General features: G+C 41.1%; 1 protein-coding gene across 3 annotated transcripts in view; it reads right to left on the bottom strand.

Annotated features, from left to right (window-relative positions):
- Positions 1–19033, bottom strand: part of IGF1 (insulin like growth factor 1) — a 68569-nt gene that overhangs the window by 543 nt on the left and 48993 nt on the right. The window contains exons 3-5 of one of the 3 annotated variants that reach the window (XR_006415782.1): positions 13998–14179; positions 9941–10056; positions 847–946 (exon numbers count right to left, since the gene is read on the bottom strand). Coding sequence is in view for 1 of the 3 variants with exons in the window: in XM_044441162.1 (XP_044297097.1) it covers positions 9997–10056; positions 13998–14179 (242 nt within the window). In the remaining 2 variants the exon portion in view is untranslated. Of the gene's footprint in view, positions 1–822; positions 947–9746; positions 10057–13997; positions 14180–19033 lie in introns of those variants that run through there. The other 2 variants (XR_006415783.1, XM_044441162.1) reach the window with 2 other exon arrangements.

Raw genomic sequence — 19033 nt, 5'->3', positions numbered from 1 at the left:
ATTTACTTGTTATCAAGTCACGATAGATTGCATTTTGAATGAATACAAAGAACAGAAAGTGTGGAAATTCAAATGTTGACAGCCCAATCCTCAAAGCGTTGTGCTGGTGCATGGCCCATATACCTCAGTAGGATGTGCTCCACAAAAGTGCTTTGACAATTATGGACTTAGGAAAAAAGAAAGCTGACATGGTGTTTTTCTTTATATTGTTGGAACTTAATTGCTAGAACTAATTGTTTTCAATTGTCAATTTTGCAGAAATTCAGGGCCCACATAAAAACTTAAAATAGCTTCTAATGCCTTATATTGCTCATACTCTCGATTTAAGGACATGGGTCAGCTCACTGTTTTTGTGCAAATGACCTAGGGAATATTACTGATATTAATCTCAACATTTAGCACTTTAGTAGCTAAAAATAATATTTGTGAGCTAAGTGGCTACTTGTGACATTCTCTGTTTTTATTTGCTATGGCTGCTCATGTATCAGCCTGTCCTCAGTTTCTCTAGGGAACTTCTGCTGGACATTTGCAGAAAGATATTGGGCAGAGGCAGGTGATAGGGGGAATTTACATTCAGATGCATTAGCAGAACTTCTAAGGATGAATCAATATAAAGCATGTGTAACCTTCAAAGCCTCCCAGAACTATGTAAAACACACCACCACAGTCTCTCTCTCTCTCTCTTAAAGAAACAGAATATGTCATTTATCCTCAAGGAATCCTTTTTGTGGCTGGGAAAACCTATTCAGGAAAAAAAATGCTGTAATGCAGCAGCTGGTCACTTCAGTTGCTCCTTGGTTTTCATCAATGGAATTGGTCAGAAATACATCAGTCACTGTGTCATACCTCAAAGTAAAAGTTGTTCTCATTTACTGTATAGTGTAAGGAAGCTTAAGGCTCCGGTCCTCAATGGGGCTTGTGCCGGCGGAGCGCTTTGGGGATTGGGCTGCAAGTGGAAATAAACCTAAATTACAACACAGTTTTGATAGGCTGTTTACAACAGGAATTTAAGATAATGGATTGATTAGACAAAAGCAGCAACAATATTTAAGGCGTACAAATTCACTTACATACACAGAGTTTCTTCTGCCCCACCATGCTATACAAAACCTGTGCTAACACAGAAATGTTCGAAGTGGCATACTGCCTGTATGCTACCCACTAAATTTAATTCTGTGTTATCAAATTACAGTTCATAAATTAACAGCAATGGAGCATTGCATTGGCTCTGAGGGTAAAAACTGAACACACAAAACCCACATAAGCATGCAGAATTTGTAGACTGCACCCCACAGACCCAATGCAACGGGATTCCCCATTGCCATTTATGACCATTCAAGTTCTGAGAACTCAAAGGAAGTTTTCCCTTGCCATTCCTGGTGTTGGGAGAGTATCAAATACGGGTGTGGTGGGTTACAGCTCAGCCAAAGGCCTGCTTCATGATCTTTCGTGGATTGGGGAAATGAATTGAAGAGCATTGGGAATCACAGAAGAGAACAGGGGCCTTCAGTGGAATATGTGTGGATGTCCATTAAGACTTGAGATAATCTGTCAGTGCTGCCAAGAGGCTGTTGGTACTGACATCAATCCATTTGAGTAATCCATTCTTTTGCTGTTAAGAGGGGCAATCCAGCTCATCACTAAATATTTTGGCTTTACTGTGTTGTCACGACCTTTTCACACATTAGGGCTGTGTGTGTTTCTTTGTATGCATTTTAAAGAGAGGTATAGCTAAAAAATTAATTGTGAATAAAATAAACTTCTTTTTGCACACCCCGGTATACTTGTCCAGGTTCCAGGATTGGCTGTGGTTCCTGGTCATGTATACACCCTTTGGGAAACCTGTATTTTCGGGAAAAGATTGCCTTATATTAAAAGTGAAAGGCCTTTAACTGTTAATTGTTTCACTTTCCTAACGGAATTAGGATGATGCTTGGCTTCATGCCAAGCATATGTTGCCTAGTTCTGTATGCTAGTTGAGCATAACATATGCCCTTGCTTTTAAGGTATTTTTTTCAGCAAAAGCATCTTATTTAGTAATCACTTTAAAATGAGCAGACTTACTTAGCAAAGCGCCACATTACTGAGGAGCAGCAAATGAGAAACAATTTATCCTTTCCAATTAGGAATGCATCAACCAACCGTTCACACATGAATTCAATTATTTCTTTTACAGTGTTTTTAATCTCTCTTTAATGATGGTCTTGTTCATGCTTTCCAGTGCAGTCTATAAATCAGGTAGTCTGAGCACTATGATTTAAGAGTATTGGTAGCCAGTCCTCAGTAAACTTATTTGGAAGGTCCCTTCATATTGGTGGCATTTAAACTTGAAGGAAGGATGATACCCTTCTATTCTAATTTTACGTTCAGTTGTAGTAGCGAATAAGTGGCCAGAACGGTTGGTGTGGAGTAGCTGAGCCCATTTTACTATTTGGGAAGGAAATGGATTCAGGAACTTAGGACAGTGCTATAGGATAGTGACTGGGATCCTTACATGGGCCATGTCCTCAGGCCTACCAGCTGTTCAAGTGCAGTAGCTACAGACCTTGAATATTGCTCCAAGGAGGCTCCAGACAGTATGTTTAAAGCATGCCTGCAGCCTTTTTGGGTGGTGGGCATGGGTAAACTAAAGTAATTGTAATCCCATTCCTTGCATATCATGACTGGGCAATTGGAGGTCCTGCAGATGTTGCTTGACTCCCTCCCATCAACTTCAGCCAGCACAGCCAATGGTCACAGATGATGGAAAAAGAGGTTCAACAACAGCTGGAGGACCAAAAGTCCCCCATCCTTCCTCAGAATGGAAGGGTCTGGGGAGGGTACTCTTGCAGAGAGCATTGTCAAGTTTTAATTTGATAGTTTGATTTTTCCACAATAGAATCAGATAGTTTGATTTTTTTCCACAATAGAATCAAATGGCACTGGTAGGCAGAAAAGGAATTTGCATGCCCACGCTGAGTGTTGCCACAGGGAATCTAATAGATGGCTATGGTGGCAGCATAACCAGGATTACTGATGAGCACTAACAAAGGAAACACATATTATGGAAAGGTTAGTTGCAATTAGTTTACAAATATAAGGCTCTATTGATGCATCCCAATTAAACGAGCAAGAAGGCAAGATTGGTTTGCCCTACTGGAAATAAATAAGTCAAGGGCTTACATGTGAGAAGCATAGATCTTGTGGTTACATTGCAGGTTAAATATTGTAGAAGAAAAATATATATGTATATATGCATTCTTAATGCAACCGGTATGAGACTGGGTACAAATTGCTGGGTTCCCCACCCCACCCCGCCAGTGACTTGAAGGTGGCATGATAGAAATATGATTGCCCAAGGGCCTATAGGTTAATTATTCCTTATCCCAGTATGGTCTCTGTCCAAACAAGGTTACTGTAGGTATTGGGGTTATGCATGTGAAAAAGAATGAATGTTTGTCTATGCCAGGGCTTAATGGCAGAGCATATACTCTGCATGCGGGTTCAGCTAGTGGAAGCTGCAGCTACAAGGATCATGTAGTAGGGAAAGACCATCAGCTGAGACCCTGGCAAGCAAATGCTAGTCAAATACAACAGTTTTGGGCTGGATGAATCAAGAGGCTGACTTGTTGCTTTTAAAATTTTGTATTTTATTTTCATTCAGACCCTTCTCTTCCTTCCAAATATTGTCTGGGAAGGAATGATGAAGAGACCTCAAGAGCCTTTTTTAGAATTTACAAGAATATGCTTGGAAAGCTGAAACCACTTTGGAAATCAGCAAAGTCTCACTGTGCTTCCAAAACATGGTTGACTACAGAATGTCCTGCCCTGGCCGGCAAGTCCTTTTCTAAAGTTGAAGGATGCTGCATCATCTCTCCGAGGCAGGTTTAGCCAGGTGCCTCCTGTTACTGACCCCCATCTAGTGGGACAGAACAATAAAGATGTGTCTCTGTGGGCAGTGATATTTCTTTCATCCTGCCTTCAAGATTATAAAAACGATTACTCCTGAATCAGTTAAAGCTTGGTTGTGGCTAAGGCTGCAATCTTATATCTGTGTAATCCAAGGTACGCCCCGCTGAACTCACTGGGTCTTAGCTATGACAATACATGCCTAGGACTGCCCCGTGAATCACACTGAAAGAACAGGACTCCAGTGAGTTGTGCTTCTAGTCACAATTAACTTGAACTGGATCGGGGCCACTATTTGTACCTAGTCTCAGTCTTCCTAGGGAAATGAAAACATTGCCTAGTTTTGGCTTGCAGAGTGGTATCTCTAAACTGTATTATATGTAGTCAAGTTTCAGATATTCTTATAACCTCCTTCATGTAAGAGTCAAACAGAAAAAAAATGTACAAAAGATATTGTGTTTGAGCAATGATAATCCTTGTAAAATATTGCAATATTGTGGTAAACAAAGACGTCTATGGCAGGATTAAAATGAATACAGGTTTGATGTACATGAGTTACCAAGTGCTGTTGATATATCTGAAGTAAATGTGAAGAAAAATCATCAATGAAATTTGTTATGTATTAAATAGCACAAAAAATACCAGACAAATAAAAATTAAAATCCTAATCCTTCTTTTAAAAATAATCGCTAAATGCACAAGCATTAAAAAAACCCAATTGAAACCAGAACAATGTAACCTCTGTGTGGATAACCTTTAAAATATATGGCATAATTGTTTGAACCAGAGTGGTATTTTTAAAAGAGGAATCAGTGGTATATATTGTTCTTTAATAAATTATTACAATTCATTTTCAGACTAAAAGTAGTTTAAAAACACATTAAATAGGCTGATTATACTGTAATTAGAACTTTTCTCCTCTATCTAGCTTCTAAATTCAAAGAATCTCTTACCGTGCAATCCTATGCGTGTTAAGACAGAAAATCCAATAAAAATTGCAATTTTCGACATAACACTACTTCCCAGTATGGCTGGAGTGATACTAGGAATTGGAGGACATTTTTCTGTCTGTGTATGCACAGGACTGTGCTATAATGGGCTTAATTGTCAGCTCCACCCCAGATGTAAGTTTTGCACATTTTGATGTTTGCAAAAACAATATCATTTTTAAAAAAAGAAGAACCACATACACAGGCTCAATGCTTCTGTGCGCACACAATTGTGCCTTCACAGAACGTTAGCCATTTATTTCCAACCCTTTTTCAAAAACTAGAGCTATTCCCTAGAACCATTTCTGGATGATTTTCTCCTTAAGGCAGGGTGTTCGGGCAGTTTTAGCTGTGATTTGCATGCAAGCCATTCTCTCCGAAATGGCCTCCTTGATGTTAAGGAGGAATTTGCAAGCTACAGACAGATACAATAAGCTCAGTGACTTGTGTCCACCCAAGGAGATCCACGCATATCAGCAGGCTTCTCTGGGCAGATCACTCTCTGGATTGGGAAATGTGGGCAGAAAATGCATGCTAAAGGCTTCAATCCTATACGCACTATCTTGAGTAAGGCCCACTGGATCCAGTGGGGTGTACTTCTGGGCAGGTATGCACAGGATGGTGCTATAAGTGTCCATGCCATCTCGCTGCCCTGCTGTGCTTTAGATACTCATTTAAATTTACACTGCTATTCACATTTGGTGCAACTAGCCAGCCTCTTAAAGTGCAATTAACATTGGATTGGGAAGTTTATTATGCTGGGCTGGGGACTAACTTAATTAGGGCATTTTCACAGGTGAGCCTGAGGTCAATTTTTGTTCCTCCTGACCCATCTCACAGATATAAAACCAACACTACCTCCAAATATGCCTCTTTTTAAAAGACATTCTTCTGTGCTTTGTTAACAACATTCACATGTGCACATGAATGGCACAAGTAAGGCTCAAGGGTGCTTTTATCGCCACCTGTGAAAATGCTGCATGGCATTGATGCTGGTACTGAAAACTGGTGATTTCCCTCTGAATGTAAACCTGAACTCTGACAAATGCTCCGCTTATCTATATCAAGGCAGGATTTAACTCTTTCATGAAACTGTGTAATAGCTACCTCATTCTTGTGCAACAACAGATGAAGCATTTAGCAATTAGAGTATTGCACCATGATCCAGAGTTCCATGCACACATTTTGTGACAAATGCAGGATTGTACCATGTATATAATGGAAGGAGAGCTCTTGAGGAGCCTTGGGTTGTTCTCTGGCACACCCGTGTGCATGCTGGCATGGCTTATTTATGAATAATATACTGTATAAAAGCTGCTGCCCTGAAACACTAATTCATTCCAATGGGGCTAGACCAGTACTCCTTGTGTAAGACCCATTGAAACAAATGGAAGTTAGACTGCAGCAGTACTTGGTACTTGGTAGTACTCTCTTGCTTGCTGGTATGCTTTATGTAATATCAGCATTCATTTTGAATTTGTTATTTTCTTTCTCACATATGAGTGAACTACTAATTTAATGGATATTTCTCCCTTTTTAATGACAAAAAGTTGAAAGGTTATGGCTAAACCTCTATTTTAACAAGCAAACTCTTGATATTTGCCATTTTCTTATCTTAAAAATAAGCATATGGGTTTTTTTTTAAAAAAAGAATGTAGTCCTTTCTTAACAAACAAAACAATAGCACCACTTTGGCATTGCTGACCAACCAGTAAAAGGAAAAGCAAAACTTTGCTATTTCATTATTTTTTTCCTGAACCTCCATTTGTGAAGCTCTCACTCTTAAAAATGGAGCCCCCTTGAATACAGCAGAAGACTTCTTATGTATATACATTCTTAGGTTCCAGCTATCATCCAAAGATATGTATAAACTACTGCTAAGTACAAATAAAGTTTAAGTCCTTGTAGAGGGCCAGGCCAAAGCATCTGCAGCACCTGGGTCCATTCTGCATGAAAACTTAACCTAGAAGGTGCAGTGAGAACCTGTGAATGGTCTCTTGAATGTAAGCTCCACTGCATCATTAATTCCTTCTAGGTATGGATAGGATTGCAACGTTTGTCCTACTCAGTTCATTGAGGTTTACCTACAGGAAAATGTATGGAAGGTTGCAATCTTAAATTCACTTGTGTGCCTGTAAAACAACTGAAGCAAGTGGGACTTACTGGCATGCAAGTAATTGTAGGACTGTCTAAAATGATATTGGGTTATTCTGTTTCTAACCTAGGAATGTCTCCTTACTGTAGTCCCTGCTAAATATTAGAAGAAATTCCCTAATAGTATCAGCTGTTTGACAATGAAATGAACTGCCTCAGGAGGTGACAGGCTCATCTCTATTTTAGCAAAACCTGGACGCCAGTTTATTGATTGATTGATTTGATTTGTAACATGACTTTCTTCCAAAATGGCACTCAGGCTAGCTGCATCCTACACAGAGCCAGAGGCTGGTCTAGGCCAGCTCCTAGCCTTCTTCCAACATGCTGATTCTAAGGTAACATTGTCTGACATGAACTGCAGCTTGGTGCAGCAGTTACTTGCCTCTGATGCAGGCTAGAGATAGAGTTCTTTTTCATGTAACAGTATAAATAAGGCATTACAGTATACTAGGATGAATTCTGCTATTTTTGGGAGGCGGCTGACAGTTCCATCTGTGACAGGAGTTACACAATCAGCAGAAGCATGTGGCAAAATTCTGGCAGGACAGCTTTATTTAGGTTGCTGGTAGGGCTTCTCATTTGAGAAACACCCTGGACTCAGAAAAGGAGCGAGTCAGGGTAAAGGTTAAGCTAAAATTATCACCTGTGATTGTAATCTTGCTATGTGCAAGATCTTGCTATCACAAGATCTTGTGATCTTGCTATGTGCAGGGAGTTTTGTATGTACAGGTAAAGGACTATTTCAGACCTTTACCTAAAGTAGAGGTACTTAGTATAAAACTGCAGTTGCTCTCCTGTCCTGAAGCTACCTGGGCATTGTGAACAACATGTTGAGCCTGCATTGTTTTTAATTGTGTTCTTAATCTTGCATATTTACTTTTTCAGGCTGCTTTTGTTGTATTTGGTTTGTATTTTTTATGACTTGCTATGAACCCCCTAGAGAGCTTTGGTTATTGGGCAGTATAGAAATGAAAATAGCAACAATAATAAATATGTCGTAGTACAATACAGCATGAACTGTACATTATGATTCTTCTGATTGTTGCTCAGTGCTGTGTGATCACTCCGAGATGTTTAGCATATATTTTGGAAGTGGTTTTATATGACAGAGCAGAAAAGGCTTGGAGAAAGGACTCAGAAGCAACTTTCTTCCCCTGGAACTGGGCTCATTGGACCAGTTGGCACCAGAGCTCTGTGGCAGATTGTCTGCAGAAGGGTTTGGAAGCTTTCAGGGAAGGGTTTTAAAAATAATTAAGCTTGGGAGCCATTGCATTATGAGGCGATCTCATGCTGCAGGGAGATGGGCGTGAATAACAGGATTAAGTCGGTGGAGCTGATGGGGTGGCTGTTTCTCATCCATGGAGTTGGCAGCATTGATTGGGTGGGAGCAGCAAATGCAATGGGTCCTGTCCACATGCAAACCCCTTTAGCCCAGAAGCACATCTCATGGAAGCAGAACCCAAAATGATGGCACATGGTGCTAAGGGGGAACTTGGACCACTTTGATTCCACGGAATTCTGCTGGCTATGTGCGGTCACTGCAGCCCCATTCTTTAAGCAAACAAAGGGCTGCAGCCTCCACAACTCTGTCAGTTCCAGCAGCCTTTTGTGGTTGGCCCGCTTGTTGCTCGGTTCAGTTGAGAAACGCCGCAGGTCAAAGATCCCTGCGCTGGTGCGCGGCCATAACTGGCATTGTTTCAAAGGCACCCAGAGCTGTTCTGAAACTGCCATTATCCAGGATGCTCATATTTAGATACTGGATTAATTGGAAACCTTAAAATGCATATGTTTAATAAAACTTTCCCTTTAATCTTTGGCTTAATTTCCACCCCACTCCAAGTGTATTAGTTTGCTTTTACTTCTTACAGTTTTGGCCAGACCTTTCCATAAAACAAACTAGAAAATAGCACCATTGTACTATGAAACAGTTGTACATACTGTAGATTATATGTGTATTATTGATATGCTAAATTTCTACATGCTGAACTATATGGAGGAAAACATGTATTTATATTGTTGCACAATAACTCATTACCTGAAAGAATCACTGAGAATTTAGGATTGTTTATGCATTGTCTCAGCAGATACTAAACAAAAGTCAATGCTATTGTCCATGTTACATTTATCTGTATGCTCATGTGTTAGAGGAGGAAAAAGCTTTGTCTTGAAAACCGGTTGTCCTGATTGAGCAGGTTGTGGCAACTGTGAGGCTCCCAGGCACATATGAAGCTCCAGTGTGTGCAGGCTGCTCCATTCACTTCAGTGGCTGAAGCAGCTTTGCAATGTAAATAGCAGCTTCCTCCATGGAAGTCAATGGAGCTTCCCACTATCAGTGGGGCTCTGTGTGTTTAGCGGAGCACATAAGGATCTCTGGGATGAAAGCATGCAACTTTTATCCCGTCAGAATGCCACTGGCAAAATTAATGTATTACTTTACTGCTGCCACTACTAGGAAAGTCAAACTGTGCAAATATGGAAGGGGCAAACAAACAATGTTATCAGACACTGCAAGACAAACAGTCTGTTGCTTATATGGAAGTGCAAATATTAAAAAATAAAATAAAATAAAAAAACGCCAAAACCCTGCTTTGACAAGGCTGGGGAATGATTCCAACAGCAGGGTTCATAAGTTAATTTAGTGCAATTGGATCCATCAAAGGCCTGTACATTTGCGGGCTTTTGAGGGGCACAGGATTTCTAAGTATATGTGTGTGGGTGTCTATGCAGGACATTTATAGCAGGTGAACCATTAGAATAGCAATCAACCAGCCTCAGAAACATTATAGCACTGAGATGGTTTCTATTGGAATGTTTACTTGCATTGTTCATTGGAAGAATGCCCATTAGTGGAGATTTCATCAAGCTTATTGAACTCTAACGTTTTGTCCAATGTTTGACAATTTATTTACAGTAAAGTATCCTGCAGATGGCACGTTCATTCTTCACTCTTATGGATCATATTTCCTTACATTCTGTAGTTCCTGTTTCCTGTGTTGCCTCTACTTGTGTTCTTCAAATGCACTTCCTGAAAACGAAAGAAAAAAATTATGGAGTTGTTTAACATGTTTCTGCCATCATGACTGAGTTCAGAAAACACAATAATCCACACACAGAGGCTGTGTGTGGGTTGTTCATAAACTGAGTTGTTATTCACATGTGGGTTGTGTTGTCTGAACAATAAACCATGGTGAACAACCCACAGTTCACAGCCCAAGAACAAACCATGGGTTCTCTTCATGAGTTGTCAGTGGGTAACAAGTCATGACTTGTTAGTGCAGCTGGGTTCAGACAACACTATAACCCATATACTAATACCAACCCACAGTTCAACAACAACTCACACTCAACCTCTGAGTGTGTGTTATTGTGTTATTTGCCCCAGTGTTCATCTTACTCAACTTTCCAACTGGACACTAGGAGGGGGAGCAGACATAGATGGATGAGAGAGGAATGCCCTGTACTGTGCCAGATTATTGGTCCATTTAGCTCTGTAATATTTACATATTGGCTTTTGCAGAAAAGGCATTTATCATGCATAATTCCTCACTCAAGATTATCCACTGTTCTTTAGATGATGTGATCCACCAAATCCACTACTGTGCATACATAGTTCTTCTGCTGAGGCATTTTTTCAGAGTAGGGAAAATGTAGTATTTAATTGTGAAAGGGAAAGAAGGTGCATTTTGATTTTTAGTATTTGCACTATTCTACTATACCACAGTGCCACCTACAGGTTAGGGAGCAGAAGAGCAAGCAAGGAAACTATTCGGGTAGTGTTCACGTGACAAAAACTAAAGGTGATACAGTGGCTTAACAGCTAATTAACAATCTCATGTAGAAAAGCTCATTGACTGGCAGAGGATCTTCAAGGTTTCAGGCAGGGCTTTCCCACCTCTATCTGGAGATGCTACGGCCTGAACTTATTTATTATACAATTTGTATTCTGCAATTAAATTAGTCTCAAGGGCTCTCTAAACTTGGGAACTTTTGCCCTCCCAACTTTCTGAAAGACATTGGCTGAATTTGTTGAAGAGTTTGAATTTAAACTGAGATCTACTACAGCATATTTCAGTCTGTGTCTCTCCAGATGTTTTTGCTTGCACAGCTGTTTTGGCCTACATCCCTTCACCATTGGCCTTTGCGTTGTCCAGCTTTTGGTAGAGGCCACCACACTACAGTCTGTACCACCCTTTTTCTCAAATGGGGGTTGAACCACTGGATTACTTTTCTGGGGGGGGTGGGGGGGATAAGATCTGCTCCTTGAATTGGGCAACCAATCCACTGTGTCTGCTCTGATGTTAGGAATAGATGGATAAGCACATTTACACATATAAGTCCATTGCATTTCCATATTAATGTTTTTTTTAAAAAATCCACAGAAAATGTTATATTTAAATATGTATTTTGAATGCATTTCCTCACAATGTATTAAGATATGAATGAAAGATTTATCATTATGGTCACCAACCAATCAGAACTTTGATACCGAAGAACAAGCGCAGCAATTAAAAACAGAAAAGGTTGAAAAGTGGGCTAACATCCCCTCTCCTTAATTCTCTGTAAAAAAGAGACCAGCGGCCCTCTCAGTGAACTATCCCTTAAGCAGAAGCATATCTTCAGAGGATCATCCTGGGAGATTTCTTAGCAGAGGGAGACGTAGTGGTTCTCTGCAGTCCCTAGACAATTTACAGTACAGAAGGACGCGATCAACAAACGCTGCCGCTTCAGCTCTACACAAACCTTTCTTCATTGGGATCTGGATAAATAATCTACTTAACTGTGCAGAAGGTGAGATACGTATTTTGAACACATTTTTGTACTTCATATGCATCGATAAACGTATTCTATGCCCAAGTACACATTTGTAAACATTTAATCCTAAAAAAATGCATTTTAAGATTTTCTGGGGCTTTCAAAGATTTACTCAGCCACCCAGGGGCCTGAGGGGAATCACCAGGTGTTTTGCAGAGTATCTCTCTCAATCTCTCTCTCTCTGTTATTTCTTGTTATTTCCTTGTTTTTATTATCTGTTTTAGCTGTTTTCAGTGTTTTATTTTCTCTGATTTTATGATATTTTATTGTACTTTTATCAACTATTTTTATAGACTGTGTAAACCCCGAGAGATTTGACTGTGGGATGGGATAGAAACGAAATAAATAAATGATGCATTCTGATATGCATTTTTAGCAAAGGACTATAATAAAACCTCAAAGAAATGTGAAATTGGAAAGATAATTGCACTCCAATGTGTTCATTTATCCAGGTTGTGTGGATCAGGTCAGTTTGTATCAGAAATTGCAGAGATAGATTTCCCACTGTGCCCAAACTTCAATATGAAAAGGTCAGAACAAAATAACAAATTTTACTAAAGGTAAAGAATTTTTTTTAGCGTGAATAGCACTAGATATAAAATTCACAATGGAATACACTAAAGTTGCATGCGTTAACTAAAACTGCACATATACCACTTACATATGGTGAAGGGACAGAAACAACTGCATATGGAACATATATTAACATAAACAGTTGGCATTTATTTATATGCATGAGTCTTAGACTGTATTGGTTGGTTTGCTTACAGTAAGTGGCAAACCATTTATTGTAAGCAAACAGTAAGTCCTTCATCAAAAATGGAACTTCAATATTTCTATAAATCTATAATAATAGAAGAGGATGTTGGTCTGTCTGTCTGTAAGTGCTAAAGTGCCACATCTGTGAAACCTAGACACCTGGCATTTGGCATGCATACTAAGAAAGCTAGCAGTGTGCACCTTGAGGTCATTGTTTGTTTGAAGCATCAGTAACTTAAATTAATTGGATCTGTGTTTGAAGCCTCCAGTACCATCTTCATTCACTAGGTGGCAGACTTCCCTAAAATACATGGCTTTGCAGCTGATGTAGTTAGAAGCCCTGCAGAAGCAGTGTACGGGACAGAGTCATATAGCAGCCCCCTCCCTCCTGCTGTGACATAGTGCTCAGGAGGATGAAGGTGGCACGTGACTCAGAGCTATAGGAATGTAACAGGGCAAGGGCCATGACTGGGTATGCCAGCAGGGATAGCTGCACTCAGGCAGGGTGGACGGGGCCACACATCTGTCTCTGACAGCTGTGCCATTTTGCTCAAAAGCTTCGCTGTATCACAATGCCTTAGGAGTGTGATACAGGAGCTGGGCAACCTGTGTCCCTCCAGGTGTTTTGACCTACAACTCCTGTCAGGCTTAGTGGGTACAGCCAATAGGGAAGGATGAGTTGCTGCCTCAAATAACTGGAAGGCCACCAGTTGACCACTGTTATAGTAAGAGTTACTCCAATCTACCTGCATAAAACTGAGCCTCTGTGCTAGTCCTATATTATATACTATACTGTATATAATATAATAGCTGGTATATGTTACAGTACATATATCATAGGAAACAAATGGCAACTCACAATAAAAAGCTGTGAGTGTGCCCAGTGCTCAACAGGATTGCTCCTGCCCTTTATAGGAGACGTGTTTTAGCACCTGCTATAGCAAAAGCGAAACTGTTCTTTCTGTGGCCTCCTCATGCTGACAGCTTCTGGGCTTTGCTATTGAAAAGGCAGCACACCACCAATGCAACTCAATACGAACAGTCAGTGAGGCTGCACATCCCAACATTCCTCTATGAAAGGATGAAAAAGCACAGGAGGCCTGTGTACCTTTGGTGATCTCTCTCTGTTTCTCATTCGTAGGGGGGAAGGGAAGGGGAAAGATGCAAGTTAATGCCATTGCTGTGATCCACCAGACTTCAGGATGGCTGAATCAGAAAACAGGCCCCAGAATCGACTACATTGCACTAGCGTTCTGCAGTGTGTGAATTCCTAGGTAAGCAAATGCATGGAAAATGAATGGTGCATGAACGACATTTGAGGCTGGTTCAGGGGCAACAGCAGCGATCCCACACGGCAATAAATGAGTAGATGAGATCTGATCATATCCTGCCTACCTTTTGTGCTTTAGGCATATCAGTGTGGCGCTGAGCACGTAGAGACCGTGCAGATTTCGGTGGTTTGACAGGAGCACAGTACATTTCCAGACGTCTCAGGTCACAGCTCTGGAAGCAGCATTCATCCACTATTCCTTTGCTTGGAGGTGGACGTCTATTGCCTCCATACCCTGCTGGTTTACCTAATAATGACACAAGTCAGTTTATAGGTAAAGGATATAACAAGAGATCGGACTATTTGGCGGCACAGAAACAAACAAACAAACAGTGCTCTAACAAGTCCTATTCATTTTGGTGAGTCTGCTCTATGTTGTCCTGATGCAACCAGAAGTATACAGTCATGTTCCCCATCCAGTAATATTAGATATCCTGTTTAGGTCAAAGAGAAGTGCCCGAAACTCAGTGGCGGATCATGGACTATGGACCTACACTTTTAACTGTAGTCATTACTCTTGAGGTTGCAGACAAATCTCAGCAGTGTAGCTGGTTCTATTGTTATCCTTATCTGGTTTCCTAACAGATGGGAATCCTCCTGAATCAGATATACCACCTGCACTTGTACCTCAAGAAACCCCATCCAGATATTACCTTGACTTGGATGAAGGCTTGTTTCTTGGTTGACATAAAATAGTTTTTACTATTTTATTACTAGAGAGGTTCTGGTCTATTGTGATCCACGAGTCCATGCAGTGGATTAAGCTATGTGTTAATTAGTAGACCTAACCAGAACTGGACCAAGACATTTCGCTGTCCAAGGTGGGACAGAGATCCATGCCCCCTCCCCAGCCAGATGTATTACCATAGTATTCAAGGAAAAGTGAGTTATTCTAGTACTCAAGGCAGAAAGGCCTACAAGGACCTCTTTGGTAAAAATACAGGTTAAAGAACTAACCCTTTGCTGCCCCTTTGTGACACTCTGCTTCAGTTGCCTGAAGCAGCAGTTTTGCTCTGCCTAATAGTAGGCCTCGCCCTTCAAAGATGTAGGCTGCTCTTACATGCACATTTACCAGGGAGGAAGCACCCAAATAAGTGCCTATGAAGTGGACTGCAATGTGAGTGACATGGCTAATACGAGGAAAGTAATACTGTCTGCATTGTTTGTTGACCAAGTCGTTGCTTATAAATAATTCTTTGGGAACCCCAATTGACCAAAACTTCTCTAGAAGCAAGCAATCAGAATGCTTAGCCTCTCTGTTCAAGGTTGTGAATTATCAGTCCTGTGGGTTTGAACACTTTCCCTCAGGTGGTACAAACTAAATAACAGCATCGTGCTTGCTTTCTATGTCTACAAGTCACCAAAGAACTCCTGTGAATATAGTATTTCATAATAGTGGAACAGAAGCCACAGTATGGCAAACATCTCAGAAACAGGAAATGGTATCAAATTAAAACACAACACACAAACACAGCTGAATTGTGGGAAAATAAGGGTAGTTAAAAGGAAATAGTTTTTCACAAAGCACACAGCAAAAGTTAACTTGGACAGCTTTGAACAATTTCATAGAGGATAACCCTGTCTGTGGCGGTTAGCTATAAATTGCCTTCAGGATCAGAAGCAATGTGCTGGCAAATGGGAGCAAGAGGGTAGTGTTGCACCCGTGTTTTGACCTGGGCTACCCATAAGCATCTAGTTGACCTCCTCAACACTTACCTTTTCCCTCTTCAAATGGCCAGCCAACCGATGCTCCATCACCTTAACTGTCCTTCGGTGGTCCGTTCAGCTCTGCCTCCCACTTACCTTAACATTCTATACTCCACTGTGATTGGCTCCCTCCTCTCCCATCCCCTCCGCTCCCCTCCCCTCCCCTCCAAATGCACAAACATGGTCACAAACATGAACCACTGAACCGGGCCAGAATTATCGGATGACTGCTTTGCACAAGTCAAAGTGCCTTCAGCTACACATGGTTGGCCACAGCCAGTTTTCTGCCATAGAAATAAAATAGATAATTGGACTGTAGTCAAGAAGAGTAAAAGTCTAAGGGCGCAATCCTAGCAATTGCACCCTTGATGCTCATAAACCCCCAAACTTGGAGGTTTACAAGCCTCCAATGCAGAGTTGGCAGGGTGGTGGAAGTGATCTCTGTTTCCTTGCAGTTCCTGCTCCACATTTCAGCTTGATGGCTGTTTTCAGCCTTCTGCGGTGCCTCAGAGTGGTGTCAGGATATGCTGTTTCCTGGCAGCCTCAGACTCTTCCACTCCTCCAGAATGCTCTCATTACTGCCTCTCAAAGGTCCTTTTCCTCACCTTGGGGAGGGAGCTGGTGTTAGACCACCTGAGATGAAGTATATCAGCATCTGTGTCACAAAATATATTGAGTTGCATCCAGAAGAAATGGATCTGTATAGGTCTGATAGAAATTCGTGTGAAAAGTTAGCCATGACTTCAGTTTCCCTGATTTCAGAGAGGTCTTTAATTGCCTTGCTCTGGGATGATCTAGATGAGGCTTACTAGCACCCTGAGCTTGCTTCATCCAAATAATTTTATGGAGTTTGTGTGTATTTCTTTTTTTCAGCTTCTATCAGGTTTCCTTATATGCTGGTCAGAGCAGTATTTTAGCAACCACTTTAATCTATTTATAGTTTGATCTCTGTGTTATATTAGTGTGTGCTTAAAAGCTGACTTTTGTTTGAAAGATATCATTCTACTGGAGCTTGTAGAAAAAGGATAGTTTACAATGCTACTCCCTGAACCACTGGCTTCTCCTGCAATAGCACTGCAGCGTAATTCAGAAATGTTTTGTTATTCCCCCCGACCCTGCCTAAGATATTTTTTACCATTGGTGCCATTCATGAATTTAAGCAGCTTTCACAAAAGACTTTAACAGCAGGTTCAATTTCTCAGTACAGCTGTTTACAGAATACAGGTAGTCCCTGTGTTATGAATGTCTGAGTTACAACCAACCCATACTTATGAACAAACTGTCATGAAGCCTTCCTGCCCTGCCCATTTGGAGAGGGAGAACTTTCTGGCATTTCCTTGCTGCAAAGTGGAGGTGCTGGTGAGTTCTGGGGGTGAGAAGACTAGAGACATCTGCAGTTTTTCCACTTTTGTGGGAGCTCCAAACCCCTAACCCCCATGATTGTGGAGGGTCGACTGTAGATGATCCATCTTACATAAAAATCTGACTTCAAGATAAATTTCCATTTTCTCAGGAGTGGAACTCATTCATGACCTGGGGACTGCCTGTATATAATATGGGGCTAAAATTGGCAGCCATGTGTCCAGCTTCCCAACTTTTCCTTAGTGACATTTACAATGCTTTCGCATATGATGACATTGTTTTTCTGTGTTAATGTGAACTTGCCAGTCAAAGCATACAATGGGGTTTAAGTATATTAAACCCTCAGAAGCTTGCACACAGCCTTGATACTTTGAATATGGCTGGCTTCAATGCAGTCGACTGAGTCTCCAGTTGGATGGCCTCAGGAAGAAAGGTGCAGTAATAGAACCAAGAAAGCTAGCATGTGGCCTGCGCTCCTGGCACTCAGAAGCTGGTTTTCTTGAGGTCTCTTCATCAAGGCCTGGCTTGGAACTCTCTCGGACCCTTGGGATCCTGGAAGGAGAGTATGAGCTTTGTATGCAGAAGGTTGCAGGTTTGCTTCTTTCTTTATTCCAGGTTCATACCACCAATAGCTGAAGCTCTCCAGGTAGTCCACAACATTTTAAAATACAAACATAAAATACAATATAATAATCAAAATAGTTAAAACTACAGTATAAAACAGAAATAAAAGCCAGAGTAGGATCCTGCAGCAGTACACAGGTTTAAAATACAATGCAGTCTGAAGCTGAACTTTCTGGGAAAATCCCTGGGAAAGGAAGGGCTTCACCTGGTGCTGGAAATGTAGGTGGCAGGTGAGACTTTCTGAGGAGTTCATTCCATAGCCAGGGGGTCACAACAGAAGAGGCCCTTTTCTTAGTAGCCATCCACCTGAATTCTCTTTGCAGGGGCTCCCGCAGGACTGATGGGGATGATGGAGGGGTATGAGCAGGCCTATATGGGAGGAGAGGCTCCCTCAGGCAACCTGTTCTCACACAGTTTAGGGCTTTGAATGTTACTTCTAGCATGTTGAAGGGGGCCCGGGCCTGGCCATCAACTGGCAGCCAGTGCAGATGGTTAGAGGATTGGACTAACAATGTAATGGTAATGTTTGGTGACAATTTGTGGTGTAATGAACACACGGATCGTGGGGATGCATGCTGTATGTATGCTGATTCTGGTAGAAATGTGGCACATAGCATTCAAATCTGGGCCCTCATTGTTGGTCGTGATTAAAGCACCCAAAGCTAACCAAAGACCAGTGCATAGGTTAACTTGGGGTTGTTAAATCCACAAGCAACCTTCGATTTGGATGTCATCGAAACAACCTACAATGCCACATCCATAAGTCTGTCTATCAGAAGTTTTTATTGATTGTTTTCTTTGGTATATACTCTCAGAATGGTTTACAAATAAGTTACTGTTGGGATGTGGAAAGGCCTTATGGGTGGCCTGCATCCCCCCAAATTGCCACCAATTTTTGACTTAGAGCCAAAACCAGCTTTATTCTAGTGCACTATAGAATAAAGGGAGACAAAAGACAACACTTTCATATTTGAACAGGGGCACAATCCATTTATCAGAACCAACATATTTTTATTTACAGGGGGGTTGCTTGCTGGGAAGAGGATAGGCTAAGCACTGAAAGACACTGAAATAATTATATTACAGCAGAGCAGCCAACATTGCTGGATCCTTGTTCTTCAGCATACCTAGGATAATGACTAATCTGGCCCTGATCCTAGCACTAACTCTCGGGAATCAGTATTCACTGCACAATTTGCATTTCAGCTTCATGAGGATACAAAATTACTACAAATACTGCAACTTACGTCATTCCTAATGCAAATGATCTGATGAATGTAGGGACTGTGATACTAGTGAACTACATCCTTCATCCTACCTTCCACCCTTGCATTGGACTTTTACATCACCACAAGCCCTATCTGGGCTAACTTATGGTCTCATTCCATCTTCCCCATTGATTTAAACC

Source organism: Varanus komodoensis, unplaced genomic scaffold (assembly GCF_004798865.1).
Source record: "Varanus komodoensis strain SLA01 unplaced genomic scaffold, ASM479886v1 scaffold39, whole genome shotgun sequence".
Taxonomy (NCBI): Eukaryota; Metazoa; Chordata; class Lepidosauria; order Squamata; family Varanidae; genus Varanus; species Varanus komodoensis.
The sequence above is the reverse complement of the archived record's forward strand: the minus strand, read 5'-3'. Positions and strand labels throughout refer to the sequence as shown.